Source organism: Moschus berezovskii, chromosome 9 (assembly GCF_049115385.1).
Source record: "Moschus berezovskii isolate FMDL1 chromosome 9, NW_MosBer_1.0, whole genome shotgun sequence".
Classification (NCBI taxonomy): Eukaryota; Metazoa; Chordata; class Mammalia; order Artiodactyla; family Moschidae; genus Moschus; species Moschus berezovskii.
Window position 1 is genome coordinate 42600990 of NC_142468.1, and position 27543 is coordinate 42628532.

At 39.6% G+C, this 27543-nt stretch overlaps 2 protein-coding genes across 2 annotated transcripts in view; one reads left to right on the forward strand and one right to left on the reverse strand.

Moving 5' to 3' along the window:
* Positions 1-27543, reverse strand: part of SHC4 (SHC adaptor protein 4) — a 136634-nt gene that overhangs the window by 29943 nt on the left and 79148 nt on the right. The window contains exons 4-7 of the mRNA XM_088839590.1: positions 23998-24117; positions 12725-12778; positions 9215-9266; positions 182-305 (exon numbers count right to left, since the gene is read on the reverse strand). Of these exons, the coding sequence (XP_088695716.1) occupies positions 182-305; positions 9215-9266; positions 12725-12778; positions 23998-24117 (350 nt within the window). The remainder of the gene's footprint in view (positions 1-181; positions 306-9214; positions 9267-12724; positions 12779-23997; positions 24118-27543) is intronic.
* Positions 17565-19340, forward strand: EID1 (EP300 interacting inhibitor of differentiation 1). The gene has a single exon (XM_055436440.2). It carries the CDS (start codon positions 17652-17654, stop codon positions 18225-18227), a length of 576 nt encoding a protein of 191 aa, XP_055292415.2. The 5' UTR covers positions 17565-17651; the 3' UTR covers positions 18228-19340.

Here is a 27543-nt window from a genome sequence, read left to right on the forward strand (position 1 = left end):
GGAAATATCTAGACAAATAAGAAAGAAAGAAGAGTAAAAATGTCACTATTACTTTGTACAGAAACTGTATCTATTGGTAAATAAGAAATTACTAATTTCATTAGTCCATTTTAAATGCCATATTAATTTTAAAACAAAACAAAGTATGATAAGTCAAATAATCATAGAATTCCTGGCTGACCTTTCACAAGAAGTATTCAAAGAAGGATTTTTCAAATACTGTTTAAACCGGAGTTCAAAAGCCTGTCCTATGGTACTTATGACGTCTTGGGCCATTCCATTGCGGCATTCCAGTATGTGGCAGGCTGCAAGAGGACATACCAAAAAATTACAATAGATTTTCAGTAAGAGAAGATTTTATAAAGTTGAAATACTTCCAGAACATGAACTGATAAATAAAAGGAAGTAGGTTTCCAAGTTTTCTGCAGCTCTGAAATTGCCTACTTCATATTTTACATGCGTCAAAGAGAAACATTCGCATTTTACGATGAAAGACTTCAAAACACTTATAAATTCCAGTCTTAAGGCAGATATTTGGGGCTCACACTTTAAAAAAGGCAGACTGATTTTGACTAATAATGTGATTCATGTTCCTTGTTAGCTCTAGAATTCAATACAAAAGATGATTTTAGGGCAACAACCTGACAAGATGATGTCTGCGCCTTGTCTTTGCATGGTACTCTACAGATGACTGAAAACAAAATAACTTTCTAAATGCACCCCTCACAAATGTGGGATGAGCTACTGGTGAAGACAGGGGCTTTAGATGACCCTTTCCTCTAGCCATCCCTTTGCCCTGTCATTGCTACTCGAAATCAGTGATGGTGTGGTAATCCCTGTCTTTGAAATCCTACTAAAGAACTATCTCCAATAAGCACCAAATCAAGATTTCATGAAGACTGATATTATCAAAGGATATTAAAATTTTTATAGATACTTTCTCGAAAAAGTTGTTACTAGAAAGGGCTAGCTATCACTAGCAAATTAAAGAAATAAATCGTGGAGGAGGCAGAACATCACAAGCAAATTAACTGTTACTGCTAAGTAAAAACCAGAGCCTGTGTTCAGGGGACCATAAATTAATCTCCCCATCACATGGAATGTCGGTTGCCTTGATGAGAGTATGATATTCTGCTCAGGGCCTTAATATACGACTGAACTGAATTTGAAGTTTCATAAGGATGGCTTAAAACCATAAGGATGACTTAAGATAAGGTAGTAAGTTTCATGAGAAGATTTTCAAAAATACATTTGTCTGTATAGCCTGAAGAATTGAGGAATGAGGGAAAAGCTTGATAATTATTCAATATATAAAGAATGTTGTAAAAACTGTCAGCTATTTTCAGAGAACAGGAAAGGCTTAAGTAGGTACCTAGGGAATTAGATTAAATAAAAAGGAAGCTGTGAAAAGGGACTGTGCGAACAATACTGGAACATTTTACTAAAAGGGATGCATACCTGAAGAAAGGAGCATACCTATTGTGATGAAGGCATGTTTTTAGGCTCTGAGTAGTCTTGAGAAGGAGTTTATATTTATTTAAAGTAAAATAAAATTAAATCAAGCCCTGGTGCCTCAGATGGTAAAGAATTGGCCTGTAATGCAGGAGACACAGGTTCAATCCCTGGGTCAGGAAGATCCCCTGGAGAAGGAAATGGCAACCTACTCCAGTATTCTTGCCTGGAGAATCCCATGGACAGAGGAGCCTGGTGGGCTACAGTCCATGGGGTCGCAAAGAGTGAGACACAACGGAGCAACTAACACTTTCACAAAATTCATTCATACCTAACTGGATTTGCAGAGCCTTTAACAGTAGGTTTTGGTAGAACCTACAAAGGTTTCCTAGCTTTATGTCGATAATTATCTCAAGGAATATCAGACAATTCTCATTTCAGAATTAGCTGGACGTTTACTTAAGGAATTTATGTCTCTGAACTTTTGGAAGGGAGGTTTGTGTGTGTGTAGGCAGGGGATGGTATTACTAAATCAAACAATGCTAAGATATCAAATCTCCAAAAGGGTTATTGATCACTTCTTGTAAGGTTGCCCCTTTCAAGAAGCAACCTGGATCTTGAAATAGACTTAGGAGCTAATTACAGTTTTGAAAACCTGATTAACAATGTCTATAAATTAATAGCCTTCTTACCAAACGAAAATGTTCGGTCTGTTTTCAGATTACCGTTGTATACTGCCCCCTTTGTTTCTTTACACTAGCGCCACACAGTGACTAATGCACTGAAGGTGTTTTAAAAGTATGTGTTGAATGAATTAATGTTGATTTCTCTGAATCACACCCATAACTCTGCTGTGAGAAATCATCTTCAGTTCTACTGAAGTGAGACTGGCAGTGAGCCCCTATCACGGGGAAGGTTTCATGACCACTGAGTGGTACAAATGACCGCTTGGGTCAATTTTGGAAATGGTCTCCTCCTTCCTGGTTAGGTTTCACATCCTTAAACCTATAAAGTGCTCTTGGACGTGTATCTTTTGGTTGAGCCCAAAAATAGTTGTGTCACACTATAGTAAAAAAAAAAGGTAACTCACTTGAGTTATTTTTTTCATCTCATAAATTCCTGGTCCAATTAAAAATGAAGTCAAGGCCATAAATAAAACCAATATTGTAAAGCAATCATCAACAATTAAAAACAAATATTTTTAAAAATCAAAATGGAAACAATTTATGTAATTTTACTTTCTCTTAGGATAAACAAGATATCTTGAGATAAAGATGGAAAAGATAGTGGGAGAGGTGGGAAATTCAACCGTAAATAAATAGATAAATAAGAAAAACCAAAGTTTATCTCCATGAGGGATGAGAAAACAATAATGGCTGAAAGAACTCTGTGATAAGATGCAGATCCCAGCTCAATGGCCAATTATACCACAGTCTATGTGAATAAGGTACGCTGCACCCAGGCCCTCACCTGTCAAGACAGGGCATTGCATGATCTCTGAAGTCCCTTCCTGCTTTACAGAAATCCTGTCCTCCCTTGACTATCGTACTTTAAACTCTCCGAGGAACAGGGCAAGGCATGTGGGCACGCGGGAATGAATGAATGACCCAAACCCACCAACCGTCCTCTGCCACTTCTAAGGTACTACCAAAACGTTTTATTTCTCTCAACTTTTCTGATTCTGATAGTTGAGGCTTTGGTCCTTTTCTTGGGCTGATGCTTACCAACACGATTTTTTACTTTCCTTTGGATAACCATGTTACTATTACTTTTTAAAGATTAAACAGAAAGAGGAGAAAAAACAGTGGTGCCTATCTCCAGGAAAGGAACAACTGGACACGATGCCTGACCCTGTGCAAGTTTCCTGTGCAGCCTCACCACTTTCGGGAGCACACACATTTTGATGGTGCTTTTGTTGCCACTTATATGCGGCTCTGTGAAAATGCTCTCTGTTCTTTTTTAGGTTGGTCATGACCTAGACAGGAATGGGTTTTGAATCACATACAAATATGCCCAATTCCCATTGCTAGACCCATTTCCAAAAACTCAGATAAGCACCAGCTTGGGCAAGAATTTCTCAATCTTGATTGAGACATTTCTCAATTTCTGAAAGGAAAAAAAACAAGCATATAGAAAATTCCAATTCTCCCAAAAACAATTTGACTTTCCAGTGATGTGGGGGGCCTGATCTTTGACCTCCATGTCTTAATTAGACACAGACTTGGCTTCTTTTCATTGTGAAATGAAAAGATTGTTCTGTCTGTGAACAGACCTACAATTCTATTTTTGAGTATCAGGTACTCTATTAAGTAGGATGTAAAAGAATCTTAGATTCATACTCTTCTTTTTCATTTGGCTTCCTAACTGGATAGTCATGGACAAGAGGCTGAGAACAATTCTTAGAGAATAACAGACCCTTCTTTAATGCTTTATGCTTAAATAGACCAGTTTTGCTTTTGTTCATTTGCTTTTGGTTTTGGTTTTTATGGGAAAACTAGAAAATCCCATGGATGGAGGAGCCTGGTAGGCTGCAGTCCATGGGGTCGCTAAGGGTCGGACACGACTGAGCGACTTCACTTTCGCTTTTCACTTTCACACATTGGAGAAGGAAATGGCAACCCACTCCAGTGTTCTTGCCTGGAGAATCCCAGGGATGAGGGAGCCTGGTGGGCTTCCATCTATGGGGTCACACAGAGTCGGACACGACTGAAGTGACTTAGCAGCAGACATTTATAAGTGCAGCTTCTCATATCACCCACCAGATGGTGCTATGGGACTGAAACATAGGGTCTACCAGCCCTTAGGAAGAAGTCAGTCTGAAGCAACTAGCCAGCTGTCAGACCACAGTTTATCAAAGTCACCAGGACAGCAGCACATATATTTTACAGCCATAAACATAAATATACATAATTGGGTTAATTTAAATTGGTTTTACAGGGTTCTTTTTATGTTTTTGTTTTGTTTTTTGCTTTCTTTATATAGAGTCAGGACCACGACATGCCTATTTCTAGGTAGTCCAGGTAAACTGGGACCTCTTCACAGACTAGATTCAGAGAAAATATTCAAGCTGTCCTGGACTGCACACATTTGAAGTAAGAAGTGAAGCGATTCCTCATTTACAGCAATTACAGGGGTAAGCTGTATTGGTCACTAGGTAAACTCAAAACACTCTTACTTAATAGCATTAATTGCTGCATGGTAGAACAGCCTATGGATTCACTTAAATAATCTGCTATCAGACTCTTTGTGCCCCTATGGACTGCAGCCCGCCAGACTCCTCTGTCCATGGGATTCTACAGGCAAGAATACTGGAGGGTTACTATGCCCTCTTCCAGGGGATCTTCTGGACCCAGAGATTGAACTCACATCTCCTGCATCTCCTGCGCTGCAGGTGGATTTGTTACTGCTGAGCCACCAGTGATCTTTATAGCTTAATCTTTGTACATGTCTCATTTCCTTAGAAGTGAAATTGCTGATTCAAAACTGTTTACACAGGCTTCACTGATGGCTCAGTAGTAAAGAATCTGACTTCCAATGCAGGAGACACCGGTTCGATCCCTGATCTGGAAAGATCCCACACGCTGCAGAGCAACTAAGCCTGTGCACCACAACTACTGAGCCTGTACACTAGAGCCAGGGAGCTGTCAGACCACAGTTTATCAAGGTCACCAGGACAGCAGCACATATATTTGACTACTACGTAGTAGTCATGTGTGACTACTGAGTGCACACGCCACAAATACTGAAGTCCGAGCACGCGAGAGCCCGTGCTCTGCAACAAGAGATGCCTCCACAAGGAGTAGCCTGCACACCCCAACGAAGAGCAGCCCCAGCTCGAGGCAACTAGAGAAAAGCCCGCATGCAGCAACAAAGACCTAGCACAGCCAGAAATAAATAAAGTCATTTTTAAAAAGTGTTTACACTTTTTAAAGTTCTGATGCAAATTTTCAGTATGCTTTCTGAAACATTTGGATCTACACTCCTACCAGAAGTGTTCAGGAGATACTACAACTCCAAATCACATTTTACCATTTTATAAGAGACAAATATGATATATATTTATAATTTGTGTTTCTTTGATTGCTCTTAAATTTTTTTTTTTCTTTTATGTTTCTTGGTGCCTGGTAATCTTCTTTTGTGTGTGCTGCAGACCTGAAGTTGGTCCAGGTGCTTACTGGCTGGGTGAGTTTAGTAAAACTACCTTTTCAATCCCAGAGCTTGCTTCTTTAAAAAAGCAGTAACATTAATATCTACTTCATAGGACTGTTGAGAGGATGAAAGGAGACCATGCAGAAAGTATTCCTGACAGCACGTGGTGAGCACAAAATAAATGATAACTTTTTTTTTGTTCTTCTTTCTCTATTGGATTGTTTTTCCTATTTGTCAAAATGACTGTTTTTTCACTGGCAAGCCACTTCAAATCACTCAGGACAATAATAATAATAATGGCTATCGTTTATTGCATACTTATAATGAGCCAAGCATTGAGACACATGCATCGAATACAGTATCTCATTAAGTCCTCGAGATCACCTGATTTCTATTTCTTTATCAATGCTCTTATCTAAATAGCTCCCAAGAACTACTACTTCACAATTTTGTCCAGACTGTCCCTTCTCCTGTCCATGTAGTTTAGAGCATCATCAGACCTGCCCAGGACCAGTGAGATGTCCTCCAAACTGAACTCCACAATTCCAGACCCCTTTCCTGCCCTCAACATCACCTTTACAGAGGCAAAGGCCAGAAAAGTTATCATTTTATAATTTTAGTAGAATGGCAGAAAGTGAAAGTGAAGTCACTCAGTCGTGTCCGACTCTTTGTGACCACATGGACTGTATCGCCTACCAGGCTTCTCCGTCCATGAGATTCTCCAAGCAAGGATACTGGAGTGGGTTACCATTTCCTTCTCCAGGGGATTTTCCTGACCCAGGGATTGAACCTGGGTTTCCTGAATTGGAGGCAGACGTTCTGCCTCTGAGCCACCAGGGAATGGCAGAAACCAGAATAATGAAGCTCAAAATCTTCAACAGCTCCCAGTAACCTTTTGGTTGGCATTCTAAGCCTTGACAGTCTGTTTCTTCCCTTTCAGCCATGGCTCCTCTACTTCTACTCTTAGTTTTCTTTGCAACCCACCTTTATCCACCACCCAAACCCACAGCCCTAAACTCTCATTCCACTTGTGCCTTTATTCACTTACTGCACAAAGCCTACCTGAGCACCTGGCAGGCTCCAGGCACTGTTCCCATGCTCCCCTCTTCTCCTGCACATTGGACAGGCTCTGTTTCTCTCCCCCATGATGATGAGCCCATTGTAGCCAGTTATTTTTCTTCTACAACGATTACCTCATTAGTATGTAATTAATAATTATTTGTGGACTCAAGAGCTGTGTCAGTACCTCTGTGCAGAAATTAAAGTCCAGAGGCACAGGTGAGGGGAAAGGATTTAACACTTGAGGGGTGTGCAAACAGTGGGTATGCTGTAAACAGAATGGCTTCTCGCAGAGAAGGTACGCAAGAGAAGGAGTCAGGGGACAAGAAAAGGAGCAGAACGTGATGAGGAGATCCTAACTTTTTTGCCCAAGAAAATCACATTATGTTTCTGAGTCATCTTGCTATCAGACAGACCTGTTTCCCTAAGAAGACAGAAAGATGAGAAGACAGGAAAGAAAATGGTGCTTTCCTGCTATTATCTGTTACTCCTCTTGACAACGTTAGCAAGTAGATGTTATTACTACCTAACAGGGTGGGGTGAGGGGAGGGGAGGAAGGTTCAAGAGGCAGGTAATGTAAAGTTATTTTCCTCCAATTAAAAATAATTTTTTATATAAAAAAGAAAGAAAGAAACTGATGTTTAGGATGGACAGAGGAGCCTAGTGAGCTAAATCCATGGGGTCACAAAGAGTTGGACACAACTTAGTGACTAAACAACAACTTTAGGGAAGCTCAGGCTTGATTAAAAGAGGTTGCTCTTCTGGTATCCTTTGTTATGTTCCAGTCCTACTCCCCTTCCTTCACTAGTTCCTCTCTCTCCCATCTACTCTTTGAGTAATATCCACTCTTTATTATGTAGTTTAGAGTCTACTTTAAAGGAGTATTGCACAGTATTTATAACCCATTCTTCTTCCGATTTCATCGAGCCAAGCTCTCTTGGGCCACATTTACTGAGCATCTACTCTGTGCTGGGTACTGTGCCAGCAGGTGGTCCTCACAATTTCATTCTTCACAATCATGATAGTTTCCAAATGGACCTGTCCCCTCCCTGAATTCATCCACTGCACCCTGCTGCCAAATAAACCTTCCTAAATCTCTGCTTTGTAAACTGCTTTCTCCACCCATCTGCTCATAAGATTGTCTCTACTTGTTAGCTCTTTTCTATCTGCCCTTTAGATGTCCTTTTTTGACTTTTTTCCCCCTTCATACACAATCTGCATCCTATTAAGTGTGTTTATTCACCTGCTCCCCAGTATTTGTTGTTGTTGTTTAGTTGCTAAGTCGTGTCCAACTCTTTTGTGACTCCATGGACTGGATTTCCCAGGCAAGAATACTGAAGTACTGGGAGTAGACTGCCATTTCCTTCTCCAAGGCATCTTCCCAGGGATTGAACCTGCATTTCTTGCTTTGGCAGGCAGATTCTTTACCACTGAGCCACCAGGGAAGCCCTGTTCCCCAGTATGCCACATGCATTTTTGCCTCATGTTTTTATAGCTCTTTGAATTTCCAAATTCCACTCCATACATACTTAATGAATGTCTGGGGGCAAACTCCACCCTGAGGTGACAAAGGGTACTGCTCAACTAATAGGCTCTAGTTAAGGAGAGGAGGCAACCTAACACTAGTCCCTAAAATGAGTCTGAATATCCCAGAGTCAGGGATGAGAAGCAACACTCAGCATGTCTGTCTACAGAGGCCCAGTGGCCTAACTTCAGGCCCTTGACATAAAATGTGGCTGGCAGGTGAGTTTCTTAGTCAATCTCACTAAATTCTGGGGTGAAACAACTCATCAACTCACTCTTCCATTCACGCTGTCATTCAACAAAAATAGTTACTCATTGCCACGCGCAAGTCATTGTGATGAGTGCTTGGGAAACAACAGTAAGAGAAACAAGTTCCTGCCCTCCAGTAGCTTTTAGTAGAAAGGACAGACACTAAACACATAAACAAGTGAGTAACTAAAATAATAAAAGTGTAGGATAAGTGTCAACAGAAGAGAAACAAAGTATTATAACCCAGCAGAGTGGCATATACTACTGAAGACGGTAGATGCTATCAGTCAAAGAAGGTCTTTTTGAAGAAGAGACATTAAAACTGAGATCTAAAAGACGAGGAAAAGCCAGACAGACACTCAAAGTGGTATGCCAGGCTCTTGAACAGCAAGGCACAGGCTTAACACCTATAAACACACATGTGCACACACTTGCCAAGGCAACTACAGGCCCATGACCTCACTGATTTGGGTCTTGTGTGCAATTCACATGGGGGATGTAGCTGCCAGCCCATCTATCCTTACTAAAACAGCTTCCCTTTCGCTTACACAAATAGATGGTAAGACTTTTAGTTGAAGGGATTTAAATCCCACCTATAATTTTTTCTCCTTTGCTCTGCTGGCAGGGCTATTTATTTCAAACACATATTTACATAATATTTCTAGATCCCCAATACACTCTAGCAATACTCATCACTTTACATATTGAAAATAGTTGCTTGTTACTTTCAAAAGTTGGTATATACCAACTCTTAGGAAAATCTAGAAGTTGCTTTCCATACCTCGTTGATTAACTGGATCTTTAGCTACGTAGGCAACATAGTCTGTAGTATCCTATAAAAAAGGGAAAATGACTGCATTTAAAATGAACGGATTGTACTGGTGAAAGATAAAAGAGTACATTTAAGGTATGATATTCAGGCAAAGACTGATACTAAGGTTTCTGTTTAAACAGCAAAGGAAAGCATCCTAGGAGGAAACATAACCAAATACATAATATATACTTAGCAATTGTAGAGTCTACCTTCTTTGCCCCTTGGGGAGAGAATCTGAAGATTAAAAATTTAGAGGCAGACAATATCACTAAGAATAAAAGAGAATGTAGGTAGGGACTGTGCTAGGACAAATATTCTTTTAAAATGGTTAGGGACTATCCTGTGTTGAAAGTTGAAATATCAGGGGTTATGTAATCACAAAGTTTATGTCATAAACTAGGATGTTACACCACGATTTCCCAGTTGTCCAAACAGATACCATGTAGATCAGAAAATAAGCTGATTAGAGAGACATAGTTTTGTGGTGATTAGCTTGCTTTTATGCAGCACAACTTAAGGAATAATATAGCAAAAATAAAAGGCATTTATTTGATCAATATGTAGAAAGAAGAGATCATTTTTGAAATAGAGAACCCATGAAAATCCTAAGGAACTCCAAAAGGTGTGCTCCAAACTAGTGGTAATCAGAGCAGGAGACAATATAGGGAAGAGGGAGAGGAGGCACAAACTATTGGGTTTAAATAGGCTTACGGATGTATTGTATAACACAGGGAATATAGCCAATATTTTATAATAACTGTAAATGAAATTTACCTTTAATAATTGTATAAAAATAAAGACACTTAAAAAGAAGATATAACAGCACCATTTCAACTTATGTTTAAAAAAAAGAGATGTGTTGCTGGCTTTGTAAAAAGAAACAAAAAGCTACTTGGTAATTTTGACTTTTATTGAAAACAGTATGCTGATGAATGGTAAGATTTTAATAATTAAAGATGCTTTTGTTATCTCTTCTCAGAAAAAAATACACACAATGCCATTTGCAGATTAGAAGTATGGCTCTCTAGAGGGAAGATGAAATCAACCGGCAGGAAATAAAAGTCCATGTTTGTAATACCCTCAAGGACAATCACTTAATAACCCACAATGAATCATACAGGAAACAGATCTCAGGGTCAGTATAACTTGCCTTCAGTTATTTTAAAAACTAACACATACCTAAGTAAATCTCTCTTATACAAAAAGACAAAAGATTTGAAATATATATAAATAAAGTCATGCCAATAAGTTTTTTATTATATAATTTACAAGCAAAGACACAATTGTGGGGGCTTGGCTGCTCATTTTAAAGTTGAAGAGGTGGTACGATGCTCGCAATGTTGTCTGCTGTCTTAGTTGATGGGAAAGAGGTCTCAAGAATGCATTGTGAGCATGAGAAAATTAAATACACTTCTTATATTTCCAGGCCTCAGTTTCCTCATGTTCAAAAGAATCTCTTAAAATTCCATAACTGTAAATATTTGGGAGAATTTAAAGAATGTTAAAAGCACAAACAATGGGAGGAAATATAAGAAGGATATTTAATTTTCTCATACTCATAATGCATTCTTGAGATGGAGAAAGTGTATACAGATGCAAAAGCATTACCAAGAACTGTCTTCGGGGCTGATTGAAGGGAGACAAGTAAACTGTTTCTGAGAAGGGAGTAAAAGTGAGGGTGAGCAAGGTCAAGAGGTGAGAAGGAACACCCAGTATTTCTGAAACTTTGGAGGGAATCTGGTAGGAAGAAGGTACCACATTAGGTCATGGAGACTTTTAGCTTCCAAACCCTTGGACTCAATTAGCCGCGAAGCTGTAAATTATCTCAGACAGTGTCCTAAGAAAATATAGACATGTATTAGCGATATTGGTGACAGTCATCTCTTATCACTCCGTGCCAGGCACTATGCTAGCAGTTTACATGCACCATTTCACTTAATGCTCACAACACTTTGAGGCAAGGGGGATCATTTCCCATTTTACAGAAGAGGACCCTGAAACTTAAGAGAATGTAAGTAACTCAAGTCTACTTGACTTGAGAGCCTGGCAGACCACCATATTGTCTTCCTGACCTGAGGGTAAAACTTCACTTGGGGGAACCTCTAATGCCAAGGCTCTGGTCACCCCATTTTTCTAAGTAAAATCAGCAGATTTTCTCTCCACCTGTAGAAAACACAGAGGTGCCACTCAATTCAGTAGGCACAAACTTTCCCACAGTAGATACAAATTCTTTACTATCTTTGGTAGGGGCAGTGCTTTGGCTGGTTTAAAGAACTAAAGGCACATAAAGACAGTCTAAAAAGAATTAGGATTCTGGAGAACTATCAAAGACACCGTGCAGGGCATGTCTAGGGTAAATGAGGATTTTCATATCAATTTAAAAATGACAGCCACTCTTGAAACTTGAAAAGGGAAATTTAAGGCAACGGCAACAATTATTTTTCCCACTGATCTTACAGAACTCATTACTTTACAGTGCTTTACAAAAGTGATCAAGTTCCTTCGTGGATGGTCAAGTTATAGAGGGTTAGGAAGAGAAGTGACAGTGCTGGCCTTTTCAGGCTGGGAGTTGACGCTCTCTGCTACCAAACATATCCCTTGGTGTCGCTGTTGAGGTCAGATTACAAGGTTGGATGGAGGGTGGATAGAGAGGAGCTAGGGATAGTTATATGCAGATTTTTGACTGGGTGTAAGATCAGGTAAAATCCCTGAACATTTGTAGGTACAAGAAAAATGTCATAATGTCATAATGTCACAGAGGAGCAAAATCCTTCTCTTGCTCCCTCAGTTTAAACAGATGTGTTTCTTGGTCAGTGACAGGCTTCCTCTCTTCAGTGCCCATCTCCTTTTGCTCTGATCTAGAAATGATGTAGTTGGAGGTCCGTGAACAACCCTCTACTCTGCAGAGAACGCTTGGAGGGAAAGCACCGAATCAGACCTGCACAATTCATGAGAACTGAGCATCACGTGGCCTCTTGGTTGGAAAAATAGGTTTTCTCTCCCCAGCTCAACATTCCCTGCATGAGTGAAAACCTAGTTGCTCATTTCAGATTAGACTCAGTTGCCTTGGCTGCTTGCCAGAATGGCAAATAGGCTTCCCCTCATGTGCCAAATCCAACTATTAGGAGGATCTGCCTGGAACTCTATGTTGAAAAGTTCTGAGGGAGGACCATCGACAGATGTGTAACATACTTGTTTTTTATGAATTTGATGCTATCTACAAGAAGCTTCTCAGATGATAACTACATGGCTAGTAACACAATGGAGTATTATTAGTTTATCCACTAATCCAAGTACTTACAAAATCAGTGACAGGAAGTATTTTGTCAGAACCAAATTTTTCACTGCCTGCTACATATAGCTATTTATGAACCGTAATAAGATATTTGTAAAAGAGAGGTAGTGGTTAACATGCTTTACATAGAAATTTCTTTTAACCCTTATTAAAAAAAAGAACTTAAATGAATTCATACTTACTGGATCCCCTCCAGAAGCAAAAGAAATAGACTGCATATGATGATTTGCAATAATCTGGAAAACACAAATTAAACACACATGATGCTACAAACTAATTATTCCTAGTTATATACCATCTAACGGTAATGTACATACATTTGTTTGTTTTGATTTTGCCTGCTCAACATCCCTTTGGAAACCACTCCATCCAAGTTCTATAATAATCTTATTTAGATCAGGAGGTTCATGTGGGTTTGATCTTACTGCATCTTACTGCCCCCACCCCTTGCAGTTAGACAAATGATCCAGGCCTAGCCAATCACAAAACACCATCCATCTAGATACAGCAAAGACAATCAACATCTCTGAGGAGGAAATGAGGAGAACAATAGGAGAAAATGCATCTCTCCCTGTCATTTAATATCTTAGTACAAGCCCAAAGCTTCTAGGAGTCATCTTTTCTGTCATGAGGGAAAAGTCTGCTAGAAAATTATTTTTCTCTGGAGAAAAATCAAAGCTGAGAGTCAAAAACAGTAAAAAAAGCAGGAGGTAACATTTGTTTCATCACTTCAACCAATACATTTCCCCCCTCCTTTATTTTCTTATGTATTTTTCTATAAGTTACTTTGACTTGAGTTTCAGTCATTTGCCAGCATTCTTACTAAGGTGCTAACATTAAGAGCTTCAATATGAAGTAAGACTATCCAAGTAAGTTAGCTAAGATTGTCTCTTTTACTTGAGAGTCTAGGCTTCCTTATTTGGAAACCACAGTGTAATGACCAATTTGCAGAGACCTATTTGTCATACTCTTTTAAAGATTCGTTAAATCATCTATGTACCAATTGACTAATCCTGCCTTCAGATTTGTGTAACAGAATCTAACAGTTCTACTCTTAGATGAATATCCAAAAGAACTGTGTAAATACATATACCAAAAGATCTCAAGAAAGATAATCACTGCCTTGCTCATAATAGCCCCAAACTGGAAACAATACCAATGATGATCACTGTGATGTTCAAACACGGGACTACACAGCAACAACATATTTCTTGGGCAAAAGAAGCCAGACACAAAGACTGTATACTGCATAGCTGAACTTATATCAAGTTCAAAACCAGGCAAAATTATTTCATTCTGTTTGAAGTCACGATAGTAGTGACTTTGGGGGCAAAGGAAGAGAAAACAAGTGGTTTTCTGGGATCCTGCAAATGATGTTCCTTGATCTGGGTAGCAGTTAATACAAACAAATTCATTTTGTGATAATCAAGCTACACTTACAATTTGTGCATTATTCTATATTTGTTTTCTATATTTATATTTCAGTTTAAAATGATTACTAAAAACAAAATCAATATATAGAGATCAAGATCATTCCCGTACACCAGGAACAGCCAATCTGACACTGTATGGGGAAGAAGGGAAAGGTATATTTTACAAGAGAACCTAAGAATATAACTAATAAGAATCACATACAACTTTTTGGAAAACTTCAGTGAAGAGTATAAACAACACATGAACAGGCAGAAAGACATATATCACCTTTATGGATGAGAAGACAATATTATAAAGACATCAATTCTCCCCCAAATTAATTTATAAATTCCATGCAATTCCAATAAAAATTCCACCAGTGCCATTCAGGGAACTTTTTAAACTACTTCTAAAATTCACACTGGAAGAATAAATGTGCAAGAAGAACTAAGGCAATTTTTTAAAGAACAAAGAGAAAAGATTTTCCTTATTATTAAGAAGTATTATAGAACAATAGAAATTCATTAGACTACAAAGACTAAAAAGGACTGACACTTTTGTGTTCTTTTAGCCTATGATAAATGTGGCACCAAACATCATACAAAAGGACAAGTGATTAAATTAGTGGAGTCACCTGATTCAGCTACATATATGAAAAATATAAAAATAAATCCTGTCCTCATGATATTTGTAAATAAACATTTGAACCACAAAAGAGCCATACAGACATTAAAATACAGATAAAAGATTATGCTTAAGTTCTCTGAGGTAGGCAAATCCATCCTAATCTAAAAAAAAAAAAAGACATACAGGAAAGAAACTTTTAAATTTGACTACATGAAAGCTCATTTTAAAACTTTTGTATAAGAAAAGATCTCCAAAACACGAAACAACAGGCAAAGAGAATATATTTGCAACATGTGAAATAGTTTCCACATAGTTTATAAAAATTTCCTACATCAATAAGAAAAAAAAATAAACCCAAAATAAGATCATTTAATTTTCAGAAGTAATACAAAAGTTCGATAAACATATTGAAAGATAGATAACCTGCAAAAAAAAATCAAGGCTATGAAAAATAAAACAAGACACCATTAAATTGACAAAGTTGTTAAAGTTCAACAAAATCACGTGTAGCAGGGGTGTGGATATTCTTGAACACCACTGACTAGTGCTTAAATTTGCGCAATAACTTTCAGAGGAATTTGACGTTTGTTAAAACTAAAGTATGCATACCCTGTAATTCCACCTTTCCACTTCTAGGTTTTTACTAGAGAGAAGTATTGGCACATGTAGATATTCATTTACCCATACGGAAACAGTGTCAGACTTTATTTTGGGGGGCTCCAAAATCACTAAAGATGGTGATTGCAGCCATAAAATTAAAAGACGCTTACTCCTTGGAAGGAAAGCTATGACCAACCTAGACAGCACACTAAAAAGCAGAAACATTACTTTGACAACAAAGGTCCGTCTAGTCAAGGCTATGGTTTTTCCAGTGGTCATGTATGGATGTGAGGACTGTGAAGAAAGCTGAGCACCGAAGAATTAATGCTTTTGAACTGTGGTGTTGGAGAAGACTCTTGAGAGTCCCTTGGACTGCAAGGAGATCCAACCAGTCCATCCTAAAGGAGATCAGTCCTGGGTGTTCATTGGAAGGACTGATGCTAAAGCTGAAACTCCAATACTTTGGCCACCTCATGTGAGGAGTTGACTCACTGGAAAAGACTCTGATGCTGGGAGGGATTGGGGGCAGGAGGAGAAAGGGACGACAGAGGATGAGATGGCTGGATGACATCACCGACTCAACGGACATGGGTTTGGGTGAACTCCGGGAGTTGCTGATGGACGAGGAGGCCTGGCGTGCTGCAAATCATGGGGTCGCAGAGTCGGACACGACTGAGCAACTGAACAGAACTGATACAACACAAAAAACAAAAAAGGAAAATTCTTTGTGCCTAGTTAAGTCAACTACAGTATAGCTATACAAACAGAATACTATGAAAACAGGTCTATGTATACTAACAGCTAAATCTACAAGATTTAGGGGCTTTTTGCTTTTCTATACGTTGAAGGCAATTATGTAAGACATATAAAAAAATAAGATTTTTCCATGAGGACTTAAAAGATTCATATAAATGCACGGAAAAAGATTTAAAGAACACACATCAAATTAAGTGTAAAGTCACCTCCTGAGGGAAAAAAATGGGCCCATGTATTTCTTCTCTGCATATTTTTTAAAGAACACGGATAATACGCTTATTTGTGAATTTAACATTTTTTAAATGAGAAAAATAGGAGAGGGATGGATGAGTTCTTAATATGCTCATGTATGGTTGAGAACACCGTGTGGTTTTCAGGTGCAGATTTAGCGGTCATTAGCGGAGAAGGCAATGGCAAGCCACTCCAGTACTCTTGCCTAGAAAATCCCATGGATGGAGGAGCCTGGTAGGCTGCAGTCCGTGGGGTCGCTAAGGGTCGGACACGACTAAGCGACTTCACTTTCACTTTTCACTTTCCACTTTCACACATTGGAGAAGGAAATGGCAACCCACTCCAGTGTTCTTGCCTGGAGAATCCCAGGGAAGGGGGAGCCTGGTGGGCTGCCGTCTATGGGGTCACACAGAGTCGGACACGACTGAAGTGACTTAGCAGCAGCAGCAGCAGCAGCGCAGAGAATCCCAGGGACTGGGGAGCCTGGTGGGCTTCCGTCTGTGGGGTCGCACAGAGTCGGACACGACTGAAGCGACTTAGCAGCAGCAGCGCAGAGATATGGAGAAGGAAATGACAACCCACTCCAGTGTTCCTGCCTGGATCCCAGGAACGGCGGAGCCTGGTGGGCTTCTGTCTGTGGGGTCGCACAGAGTCGGACACGACTGAAGCGACTTAGCAGCAGCAGCAGCAGCGCAGAGATATGGAGAAGGAAATGGCAACCCACTCCAGTGTTCTTGCCTGGAGAATGCCAGGGACGGCGGAGCCTGGTGGGCTGCCGTCTATGGGGTCGCACAGAGTCGGACACGACTGAAGTGACTTAGCAGCAGCAGCGCAGAGATAAAGTTAGTGGAGCAGATGCGACTGCCTGGGGATGGAGGAAAGAGGAGCAGCAGAAAGAGGATAGCGAGAAAGGAGGGGTTGAGAGGCGAGGAAGATTAAGGGGTCTTCAGTTCAGTCGCTCAGTCGTGTCCGACTCTTTGCGACCCCACGGACTGCAGCACGCCACGCCTCCCTGTTCATCTCCAACTCCCGGAGTTCACTCGAACTCATGTCCATTGAGTCGGTGATGTCATCCATCCATCTCATCCTCTGTCGTCCCCTTCTCCTCTCGCCCTCAATCTTTCCCACCTTCTGTTTTCAGAAGGCATATAGAGTATTTTCAAGTTTATAGCATCATAAGCAGCAGAACGGTTAGGTGAGGTGGGCCAAGCAATGCACAGCCCTAGGTCTGAAATTCGAACGCACGGAGCGCAGACCACCGAGCACCGGGAATGTTCCCAGAGGGGGATGGGGGGCACTGCCAGCAGCCGAACCGGAGCTGCGCTCTGAGCGGGAGGCGGTGTTTGGGGGTCGCGCGCACACGCACGAGGTCACGCAAGCGCCTTGCGCACGGAGCTTGCGCAAGCGCACAATCGCACGCCCGCGTAGCTCCTAGCTTGTGGAAAACCAACGACTTGTTGGGGAGGTTGAGCTGCTTGCACTATGTCTGAAATGAACGAGCTGTCCGAGCTCTATGAGGAGAGCAATGATCTGCAGATGGATGTGATTCCTGGTGAGAGTGACCTTCCGCATATGGAGGTAGGCGGCGGGAGCCGGGAGCTATCCCCGAACCCCTCCCGCGCCGGGGCCCCGCCACAACTGGAGGAGGAAGGCCCAATGGAGGAGGAGGCGGCCCAGCCAATGGCGGAGCCACAGGGGCCCCGAGGCCTCGCTAGCCGGCCCAGCCCTGGGGAGCAGCCAGGCCAGATCGCTGCCCCTGATTTCGAGAGCGAGGACGAGGGCGAGGAATTCGATGACTGGGAGGACGACTATGACTATCCGGAAGAGGAGCCGCTCAGTGGTGCGGGCTACAGAGTATCAGCGGCCCTTGAAGAAGCCAACAAGATGTTTCTGAGAACCTCCAGAGCCAGAGAAGCGGCTCTGGATGGCGGGTTTCAGATGCATTATGAGAAGACCCCGTTTGATCAACTGGCTTTTATCGAAGAGCTTTTTTCACTTATGGTTGTCAATCGTCTGACCGAAGAACTCGGCTGTGATGAGATCATTGACAGAGAGTAGTTAAATGCTGTTAAGAGAGGACGAAGCTGCTTGAGGAGAGACCCAGCATTCCACTGTCTTTTGGGTTCATTCCAAATAGTTCTGTGCCAATGAAAAACTTAATCTTCCCAAAAAAAAATTTTTTTTTTTTTTTGCAGAGTAGAATAAGGTAGTGACTGGACAGTTATGAAAAAGGAATAAAATTGTTAAAGGAAAGTATCTTAGTACTGTTGAAACCTGTTTTCAAGAATGTCCAGAGACACTTACGGCTTTGACTTTGTTGTTTATTCACAGTAATTTCCTTGCATTGAGGAAGATAATCTTTAATGTTTCACTGTAAGGAATGGCTTTGCAAGAATAAGTTATGACCAAGACAGACCGCCAGTACAAGAGCCCACTGATGATAATTATTCATGAGAAAAAGTAACTGATTTATCCATCTTAGGACATAAGATGTCTTTGAGTTGTTTGGACTGAAAGCATATTGAGAAAACTTTAAAGATTCAACTTTGTGACCTATCCGAGCTGTGGTTATCAAAGGCTAAATTTTTAGTGTAAAATAAATCTTCTACCGAGTATTCTTCAGTATCTCAAAGGATAATCTAGCCCCAAAAGAAGTGTCTTGTGTGCTTTATCTTAAAACGTGTTTCCAAGAACAACTGAGATTTTGTTTGTACATGTATCTTGATCATTTTTAAAGCTACTGTAATCTTTAATTCAAGAAAATTCATTGCCTTGAACATTTTTAAAAGTCAAAACTTAAGACGTCCTTAATAAAGTTTCAAATTTAAATGTACATGTAAAATGTACATGAAGGTACAAAGAACACAAACTCTTTCAAACATCAGTATATATTAGAGAATTTTCTGTTTCACTTGTTGTCTTTTTTCATTTAACTTTACAGGCAAAAGACTGGTTGAACTACATAATGTAAGAACTGTTAAGTGAATGTTATTCCAGTAAAAGGAAAACCCTATATCTAAAAAAAGACACTATGAACAACCCTTAAAAGTTTAAAATCTGCCCAGAAATCCACCTCAGTATCTGAACTTTCCCTCTGTCTCCTCCTCTAATTAAGCTTGTTTTTAGTTATGCACCAGCATTCAAGATAATAAAGATTTCTTGTCCTCTGTATTTTGTTTGTCTAATTGTATACATACTTTCTCTAATTCTACTTTTTATTTGCTATACTGTTTGATTGTGTGATTGCAACCATTTTATGATTTTAATTTAATGACTTTATAAGGGAAAGTGCTCCAGCTTCAAATACCAGATTACAAGTTAATTGGTGTAAATTAAACTTAGTAAATTCCTATAAGAGAATTTGCCAAGCTGGGAAAACCTGCCAAATCAGTAAGCATCTCACTGTGGTTAGTAAGATGCTGAAGTTCTATGTGAATAATATAATTAGAAGGCTGTGCCCAGTGAAACAGTATACCAGCATGTCTTAAGATTAGTAAAAAGGTACCAGATGTTTTCGCTACATTATGGCAGTAAAGGATACATCCAATATAACAGGACAACTCAGCCTCACTTTTATGTTGCAGTCATCCTGTGTTTTAGAGAGGGGGGTTCTTTTCTGTATAATACAGGGCTGACAAGAATGATCATAATTCAGACACTAGCTTGGCAGGGAGAGGAGCGATAGATGGGGGAAGACTAAAAAGGAGGTTAAACACTGGCACTTATATTTTAATCCTATTGGTCTCCCATGGCTCACTTCTTTGCATTTTCAAACAGCTTACAGATGCAGTACAAGTCTGAATAGATAACTGCTTGTGTGATGTGAATTAATAGGACTCTGGACAAAGAAAAGTGCCAATATATATGAATTGACTAGTCGCATATATCTCCAGATAAGATGCCAAGGAATTAGGTTCAGAAAAAACATATCTACAAACTACAAGTGTTACTCTATTTCTCTTAGAAATTGAGTAGGAAGCAAGAGCAAGGGGAAAGAAAACTACTCCCTGTTAGGTTTGAAGGCTCATTTAGAGAAAGACCTGGACTCTTAACTCACTCTTTTGATGGTTTGTTAGTCTTAAAAATAGGCAGTAACTTAAAAGACCTCTGACATTAATACTTGTTAATATTTACTGAAAGTAGAGAAGGGTAACATTTTTAAACATTACCGTTACCACAGACTGAAATCAAACCTACCTAATTTGAACCTAGGCTCCACTGCTTACTAGCTCTGTAACAAGAGATTAATCTCTGCCTCAGGGTCCTGAATTGAAAATAAGAATACTTAAATGAACCTTATAAATTGTGAGAATTAAATGAAGATATATGCTGCTGCTAAGTCGCTTCAGTCGTGTCCAAGTCTGTGCGACCCCATAGACAGCAGCCCACCAGGCTCTTCTGTGCCTGGGATTCTCCAGGCAAGAATACTGGAGTAGGTTGCCATTTCCTTCTTCAAATGAAGATATATACATCTATATAAATAGGTAAACTAAAGAAAGGAGTTCGGGGAGATTCTAAGCCTGTTTGATGTAGGGAGAAGTGGAGATGAGGAATGGGGGAGAGAGAAGTTAAACTTCTGAGTGTGTAGTGTGATTTCTGGAGCGCTTTCCAGGTCTATCCATACTTACATAAATGTTTGCTTATATCGGATGTCCCACACTGGCTCCCTTCGAGGACACAAATCTATTTTGTTTGGCTCATGCTTATAATTTTCTTAAAGACCAACATCTCATAATTCATAGAGATCAGTAAAACTCCCAGATTTCCATCTTTCCCCCCCGCCCAAAAGTAGAGGAAGATCTGTCAGCCCTTGATCTATAGTCATATGGGATTGGCCTTTACGCAGGGGAAGTATTCTGTTAGACATGTTCCCCAGCTTTTCTCTCCACTGTGGAGGACAAGTGGCACTCATCATCTATCACCGCTTGCACCACTGTGTTTTCATGAACCCAGACAGTTTGCATTACCTACCTGGCCTCCAGGTATTTGAATTGCCTCTCTTGGAGATAAAAGATTTCTCCACTTTCTGCCTGTTTTACCTTGTTATCTATTACCCTTCTCAGTTTCAGTAGCTGTTAAGGAGTCAGTAATAGGAGTATAGAAATGAGTAAAGAAATAGAATGGGAGCTACTGAGACTGACATTTCTTAAAACTTTATTAAAGTATGTCAGGGAGGTCCGCTGCTTGAATTTCTAAAACAAGGACTTAAAAGCTAACTTGCTTTTCCAAAATGTTTTTTCCTATTTCAAAATAACATAAGTTTTAAAAATTGTAAGCACTGCGTGTTTCTGTGTTTAATATAATCTTATTTTCTGCCTCTGAGGTTCTATGAGACATTTTCTGGGAGCAAATGGTTACATTCTTGATGTTCTCAGTGACGGAAGATAAACGTGAACCATCTGACCCGTAAGTGTTCTGTCATGTATGAATGTATCTATAAATTTGAAGCTGTTTTTTATTTCAGTTCAAAGTATATCTTAGAATTTGGGGGGGGGCGGTATTTGTATTTATCTCAGAACTTCAAAGGATATTTTTCTCTAAGGAAAATTTAATAAATCATTTTCTCATGCTACATCCAGAACGTCACTTTTCTGCTGCCTTTATCCCTGAGACATTTTAGCTGCCCTTTTAATGGCATCTATAAAGCTTCTTGAGTTTAAGCATCCAGAGTGGCACATCTTTTTTACACACCCCCTGTGGCTATTCTCCCCAGGTCTTCAAAATAGTTCAAAACTATTTTTAAAAATCAGCCCCTGGGCCTGATATCAGTGAGATCCTAACTTTGGTCCCCACTCTAGCAGTGGGCTGAACACAGCTCCTTCAACACCAGCAGTGTAGAAAAGATGGGAGCCACTCCCCAAAGCACCTCTGCTGTAACTACTGGTGGTGGAAGCCACCTATGCCCAGGGTCCCTCCTTCTATTTACCTAAAAGATTATGGGTATATTGTACCAGCTCTAATTGCAGTGGCCTGGAAAAAAGTAGTGGAGGGAAAAGAGATTTTGAGAATAACTTATGCCCCCACCATACACAACACAACCCTATACTCAATGAAATCATATACAACGAAAAGCAATGGTACCAGAGGTGGTACCATTCACATGAGTGAAAACTAAAAACAAATTTTACATCCACAAATGTCTTGAGGACAAAGCACCTGAAAGACTGAATGCTTTGCCTTCCACCCCGATAGGGTGCATCTTCCAAGGACAGCCCCAAATGTTCTGTTGTCAGGTACCAATGGTATGCCTCTCTTAGATAACTAATTATGACCCAATTAATCCATTTTAAACTATTTCATATTAAACATTTTCCTCTGTGGTGTTTTATAAGCAACGTTATTTTATTCTGCTTTTGAATTTAAAAAATAAAGCAAACCTCAAAACCACAAGTGAATTTTTTGGCCAGAAAATAGAAATACAAACATTTACAACTGTACTTAAATGTTACCATTTTATAATTTTTCATATTACGATGTGCTTTCCCTGCTAAGTACTGAGTATATGAAAAGGCCTCAAGGAAGAATGTTTGAGTAAAAAATAATCATAGGTACCATGTAAGGGCACTGTGCTGTGTGATTTATATCCATGATCTTACTCAATCCTGTAAGTAATCCCACCAGAGAAGGCAATGGCAAGCCACTCCGGTACTCTTGCCTAGAAAATCCCATGGATGGAGGAGCCTGGTAGGCTGCAGTCCGTGGGGTCGCTGGGGGTCGGACACGATTGAGCGACTTCACTTTTCACTTTCACACATTGGAGAAGGAAATGGCAACCCACTCCAGTGTTCTTGCCTGGAGAATCCCAGGGACGGGGGAGCGGGGTGGGCTTCCATCTATGGGGTCGCACAGAGTCGGAAACGACTGAAGTGACTTAGCAGCAGCAAGTAACCCCACAGACACATTCTGTTGCTAAACCGATCTTCTTAGAAGCTCTGTGAATAAGAACTCATTTCACTGATAATAAGAATTGAGTGGGATGATAACTTGCTTGTTAGTGGCAAATCAGGCTTTCTACCTGTATGTGACGTCAAAGCCTCTTAGTGTTTTTTCAGTGCCAAGTACACATTGAACCTTCTATGAGTCCCTGAACAACAGCACGCCACACAGTAAAATCTTAAATACTAAGAAATTCAAATCATTACATATTAGACAAAAATTAAAGTCTAGCATACATAAAGGAATTTAGCTTAAAAAATAAAAAGTCAAATGATGTCCTAGTTTAAAGTACACATTTAGCCCAGTGACTGTGTGTCTTTTATATTTGCTTCAGCAGTGCTGGTTTTTAAGAAATAACATTTACAGTGAGAACTCGGCCACACCATAGCATCATAAATCATCAAAGGTGAAAAAGCTGTTTATATAATAACATTCAAGAAGGCTTTTCAATCATAAGGGTTGAAAGAAAATGTTTTCTGCTTAAATTTTGGTTAGCAACAGTGGCCCTAACATTGCTCCTTTCCTCTGTCCTTCATCTGCATCCCTGGTCCTGATGAAGGAACTGCTTTCTCTTTGGGGCAGGATGGTGGAGAATAATAAATGACTGGCTTGAGTATATTCCAAATGGTATTTACTATGATCTTTGTGCCTTCCTTCTTATTAACAAAGCCAATTAAGTAGGGGCAAGTATTAGGCAGTTAAATATCCCAGTGATGGCTTAATAATACTGTTGTTCTAATTATTGTTATACATAAATCCTTGGCAGATATTTTCCCCCATGTCTTATTAAGTTTTAGGCACACTGTCTGAAACTTTATTCTTTTTATTATGCCCAGACTGTTCTAGAAAAACAGAAGATATGTTAAACTATAAATGACACTCATAATCTTACCTGTTGGTTGTCAAGATTCATCAGTGTGAGACTGCATGTTGAGATGGTCAGTTTTATATTCATTCCCGAAAACTGAAGATTACTTTTGCCAAGAACTGTTGATAGGAACTTAGCTGGAGGCTTTAAAAATAACAAAACAACATTGTAAGTTACAGGTTTTGTTACAGAAGCAATATTTATGTTTTTTTTAATGTTAAAGATGGGACAAAGCCCACACGCTTCCTTTCTATTTTACTTTAAATCAAGTGAGATGGAATGTTTTTTTAATATAAACTTTTTTTATTGGAGGCTAATTATTTTACAATATTATATTGGTTGGTTTTGCCATACATTGACATGAATCCGCCCCGGGTGTACATGAGTTCCCCTTCCTGAACCCCCCTCCTACCTCCCTCCTCCCCTTATCCTCCCTCTGGGTCATCCCCGTGCACCAGCCCCGAGCATCCTGTATCATGTGTCGAACCTGGACTGGTGATTTGTTTCACAGATGATGATATACATGTTTCAGTGCCATTCTCCCAAATCATGCCACCCTCGCCCTCTCCCACAGAGTCCAAAAGACTGTTCTATACACCTGTGTCTCTTTTGCTGTCTCATATACAGGGTTATCATTACCATCTTTCTAAATTCCTTTTTTAATTGAAATGCAGCAAAATTCTTGAGTAAGCAGTGAAGTCTGAGCCCTCAGACCTTTTCTCATACATTCCCTTCTCCCCAAGTGCTGGGAGTAGAGGCATGCTTTATATAAAAGGAACCCCCGTGAGAGTTTGGATTAACTGAATTCACAAGTCATTTTGAACACCACAAATCTAAAAAAGAGAGAAAAAGTTGCTGCCTAGGTTTTTTGTGATGATTAAAAGAGTACAAAAAACACAATATGCCAAAACTTATGAAACACAGGGAAAGCGGTGCTTTTATAACTATAATATAACATTATAAATTATAGGTATAAACACACACTAAAAAAGAAAGATCTCAAATCAACAACCTAACTTAGGGAGTGGGAGGAGGGACAAATTAGGAGATTTGGAGTAACATATATACTACTAGCTATAAAATAGATAACCAACAAGGACCTACTGTTTAAAGCACAGGAAACTATACTCAATATCTTGCAATAATCTATAAGGGAAGAGAATCTGAAGAAGAAATATATATACATATACAGGTATAACTGAATTACTGTGCTGTACACCTGAAACAAACACAATATTGTATTTCAGCTATACTTCAATAAAAAATTTTAAACCAACCTAAATTTACAATTTAAAGAAATCAAAAAAGTTTATAAATTAAACCCAAAGTTAGAAGAAGGCAAGAAATAATAAAGATTAGAGCAGAGATAAATGATATAGAGACTAGAAAAGCAATACAGAAAATCAAAGAAATCAAAAGCTGGTTCTTCAAAAAGATCAACCAAACTGACAAACCTTTAGCTAAATAAGTTAAGAAAAAAGAGAAGACAAATTAGAAAGATCAGAAATGAAAGTGGGGACTATACTACCAATTCTATGGAAGTAAAAGAAAATACTATGAACAACTGTATGTCAACACACCAGATTCCTTAGATGAAATAGACAAATTTCCAGAGACATAAAACCTACAAAGACTAAATCACTAAGAAATAGAAAATCTGGGTAGACCTATAACTAGTCAGAAGGAAGGAAGACAAGAAAGCAAGCAAGAAAAAAAGGGGAGGGAGGGAGGGAGAAGGAAGGGAAAGAAGGAAGGAAGGAGGAAGGAAGGGAGGGAAAATAACAAGTGCTGGCAAGGATGTGGAGAAATTGAAACCCTTGTGCACTATTAGTAGAAATGTACAATGGTACAATAGCTTATTGAGGGTAGCAGCTCCTCAAAAAACTAAAACTAGAATTACCATATGATCTAGCAATTCTCTCCAGTACTCTTGCCTGGAAAATCCCATGGACGGGGATTTGAGAGCCTGGCGGGCTGCAGTCCATGGGGTCGCTAAGTAGGACACAACTGAGCGACTTCACTTTCACTTTTCACTTTCATGCATTGGAGAAGGAAATGGCAACCCACTCCAGTGTTCTTGCCTGGAGAATCCCATGGGGAGCCCGGTGGGCTGCCATCTATGGGGTCGCACAGAGTTGGACACGACTGAAGAGACTTAGCAGCAGCAGCAGCAGCTAGCAATTCTGCTTCTTATTATATATACCCTAAAGAACTGAAAGCAAGGACTTAAAGAGATATTTGTACATCCATGTTCATAGCAGCATTATTCACAATCGTTAAAACATGGAAGTAACACAAGTGTCCATCAACACTTGGTGGATAAGCAAAATGTGATATATACATACAATGAAATATTATTCAGTCTTAATTAGGAGGGAAATTTTGACATATGCTACAGCATGGATGAACCATGAGGACATTATGTGAGGTAATGTGAAATAAGCCTATCACAATATGACACTGCATGATTCCACTTATATGAGATAATTAGATTAGTCAAAATCATGGAGATAGAAAGTAGAATGGTGGTTGCCAGGGGCTGGAGAAGGGAAGAGATGGAAATTTATTGTTTAATGGGTGGAGACTTTCTGTTTTACAAGGTAAAAAAAGAGTTATGGGCTTATTCCCATTAAATTGTTTAACTAGATTGTGTAAAATAACTTCATTGCTTAATACGAAATTACAAAGTGAAGGCTTGGGGAAAATGGGCTTTTTTAGAAGCAAACAATTCTAAATATATTCTGTTCTTCAAATAAATGATTTTCTTTCTTAAAAAAAAAGAGTAATGCAGATAGACGGGGGTGATGATTGAGCAACAATATAAATGTATTCACTTAACTACACACTTAGAAATAGTTACAATGGTAAATTTTATGTGTATTTTTAACACAATTTTTCAAATTGTGACGAAAAAGAATATTGAAAATATAAAGTGCATAGAAGAGTCCCTGGCATGTATTAAGTACTCAATAAATCCTCAGAAGTAGGAAACGGCAACCCACTCCAGTATTCTTGCCTGGGAAATCCCATGGACAGAGGAGCCTGGCAGGCTGCAGTCCATGGGATTGCAAAAAGTTGGCCACAACTGAGTGTACATGCACATACTGTACAAATCTAGCTATCAAGGAATTAACTCAATAATTTCTCTTTTTTCTTTACATGTTTACTTTCTGGAAAGATGATAGCCTGGTTTGCTTTATTTTGTTTTCCAGTGTGGACTCCCACTAATCCTGAAATGAGAAAGTCTTAAGCCAATAAGACCGTTTGTTGGGATCATCCAGTCACAACCTCCTATTTGAAGAGGTTATGAGAGTTGGACTATGAAGAGAGCTGATCACCGAAGAATTGATGCTTTTGAACAGTGGTGCTGGAGAAGACTCTTGAGAGTCCCTTGGACTGCAAGGAGATCCAACCAGTCCATTCTAAAGGAGATCAATCCTGGGTGTTCATTGGAAGGACTGATGCTAAAGCTGAAACTGCAATACTTTGGCCACCTCATGCAACGAGTTGACTCACTGGAAAAGACTCTGATGCTGGGAGGGATTGGGGGCAGGAGGAGAAGGGGACGAC

What these genes read in the sequence shown, in the direction of transcription:
- EID1 (XM_055436440.2), top strand. Translation starts at nt 17,652, where the DNA reads ATGTCTGAAATGAACGAGCTGTCCGAGCTCTATGAGGAGAGCAATGAT.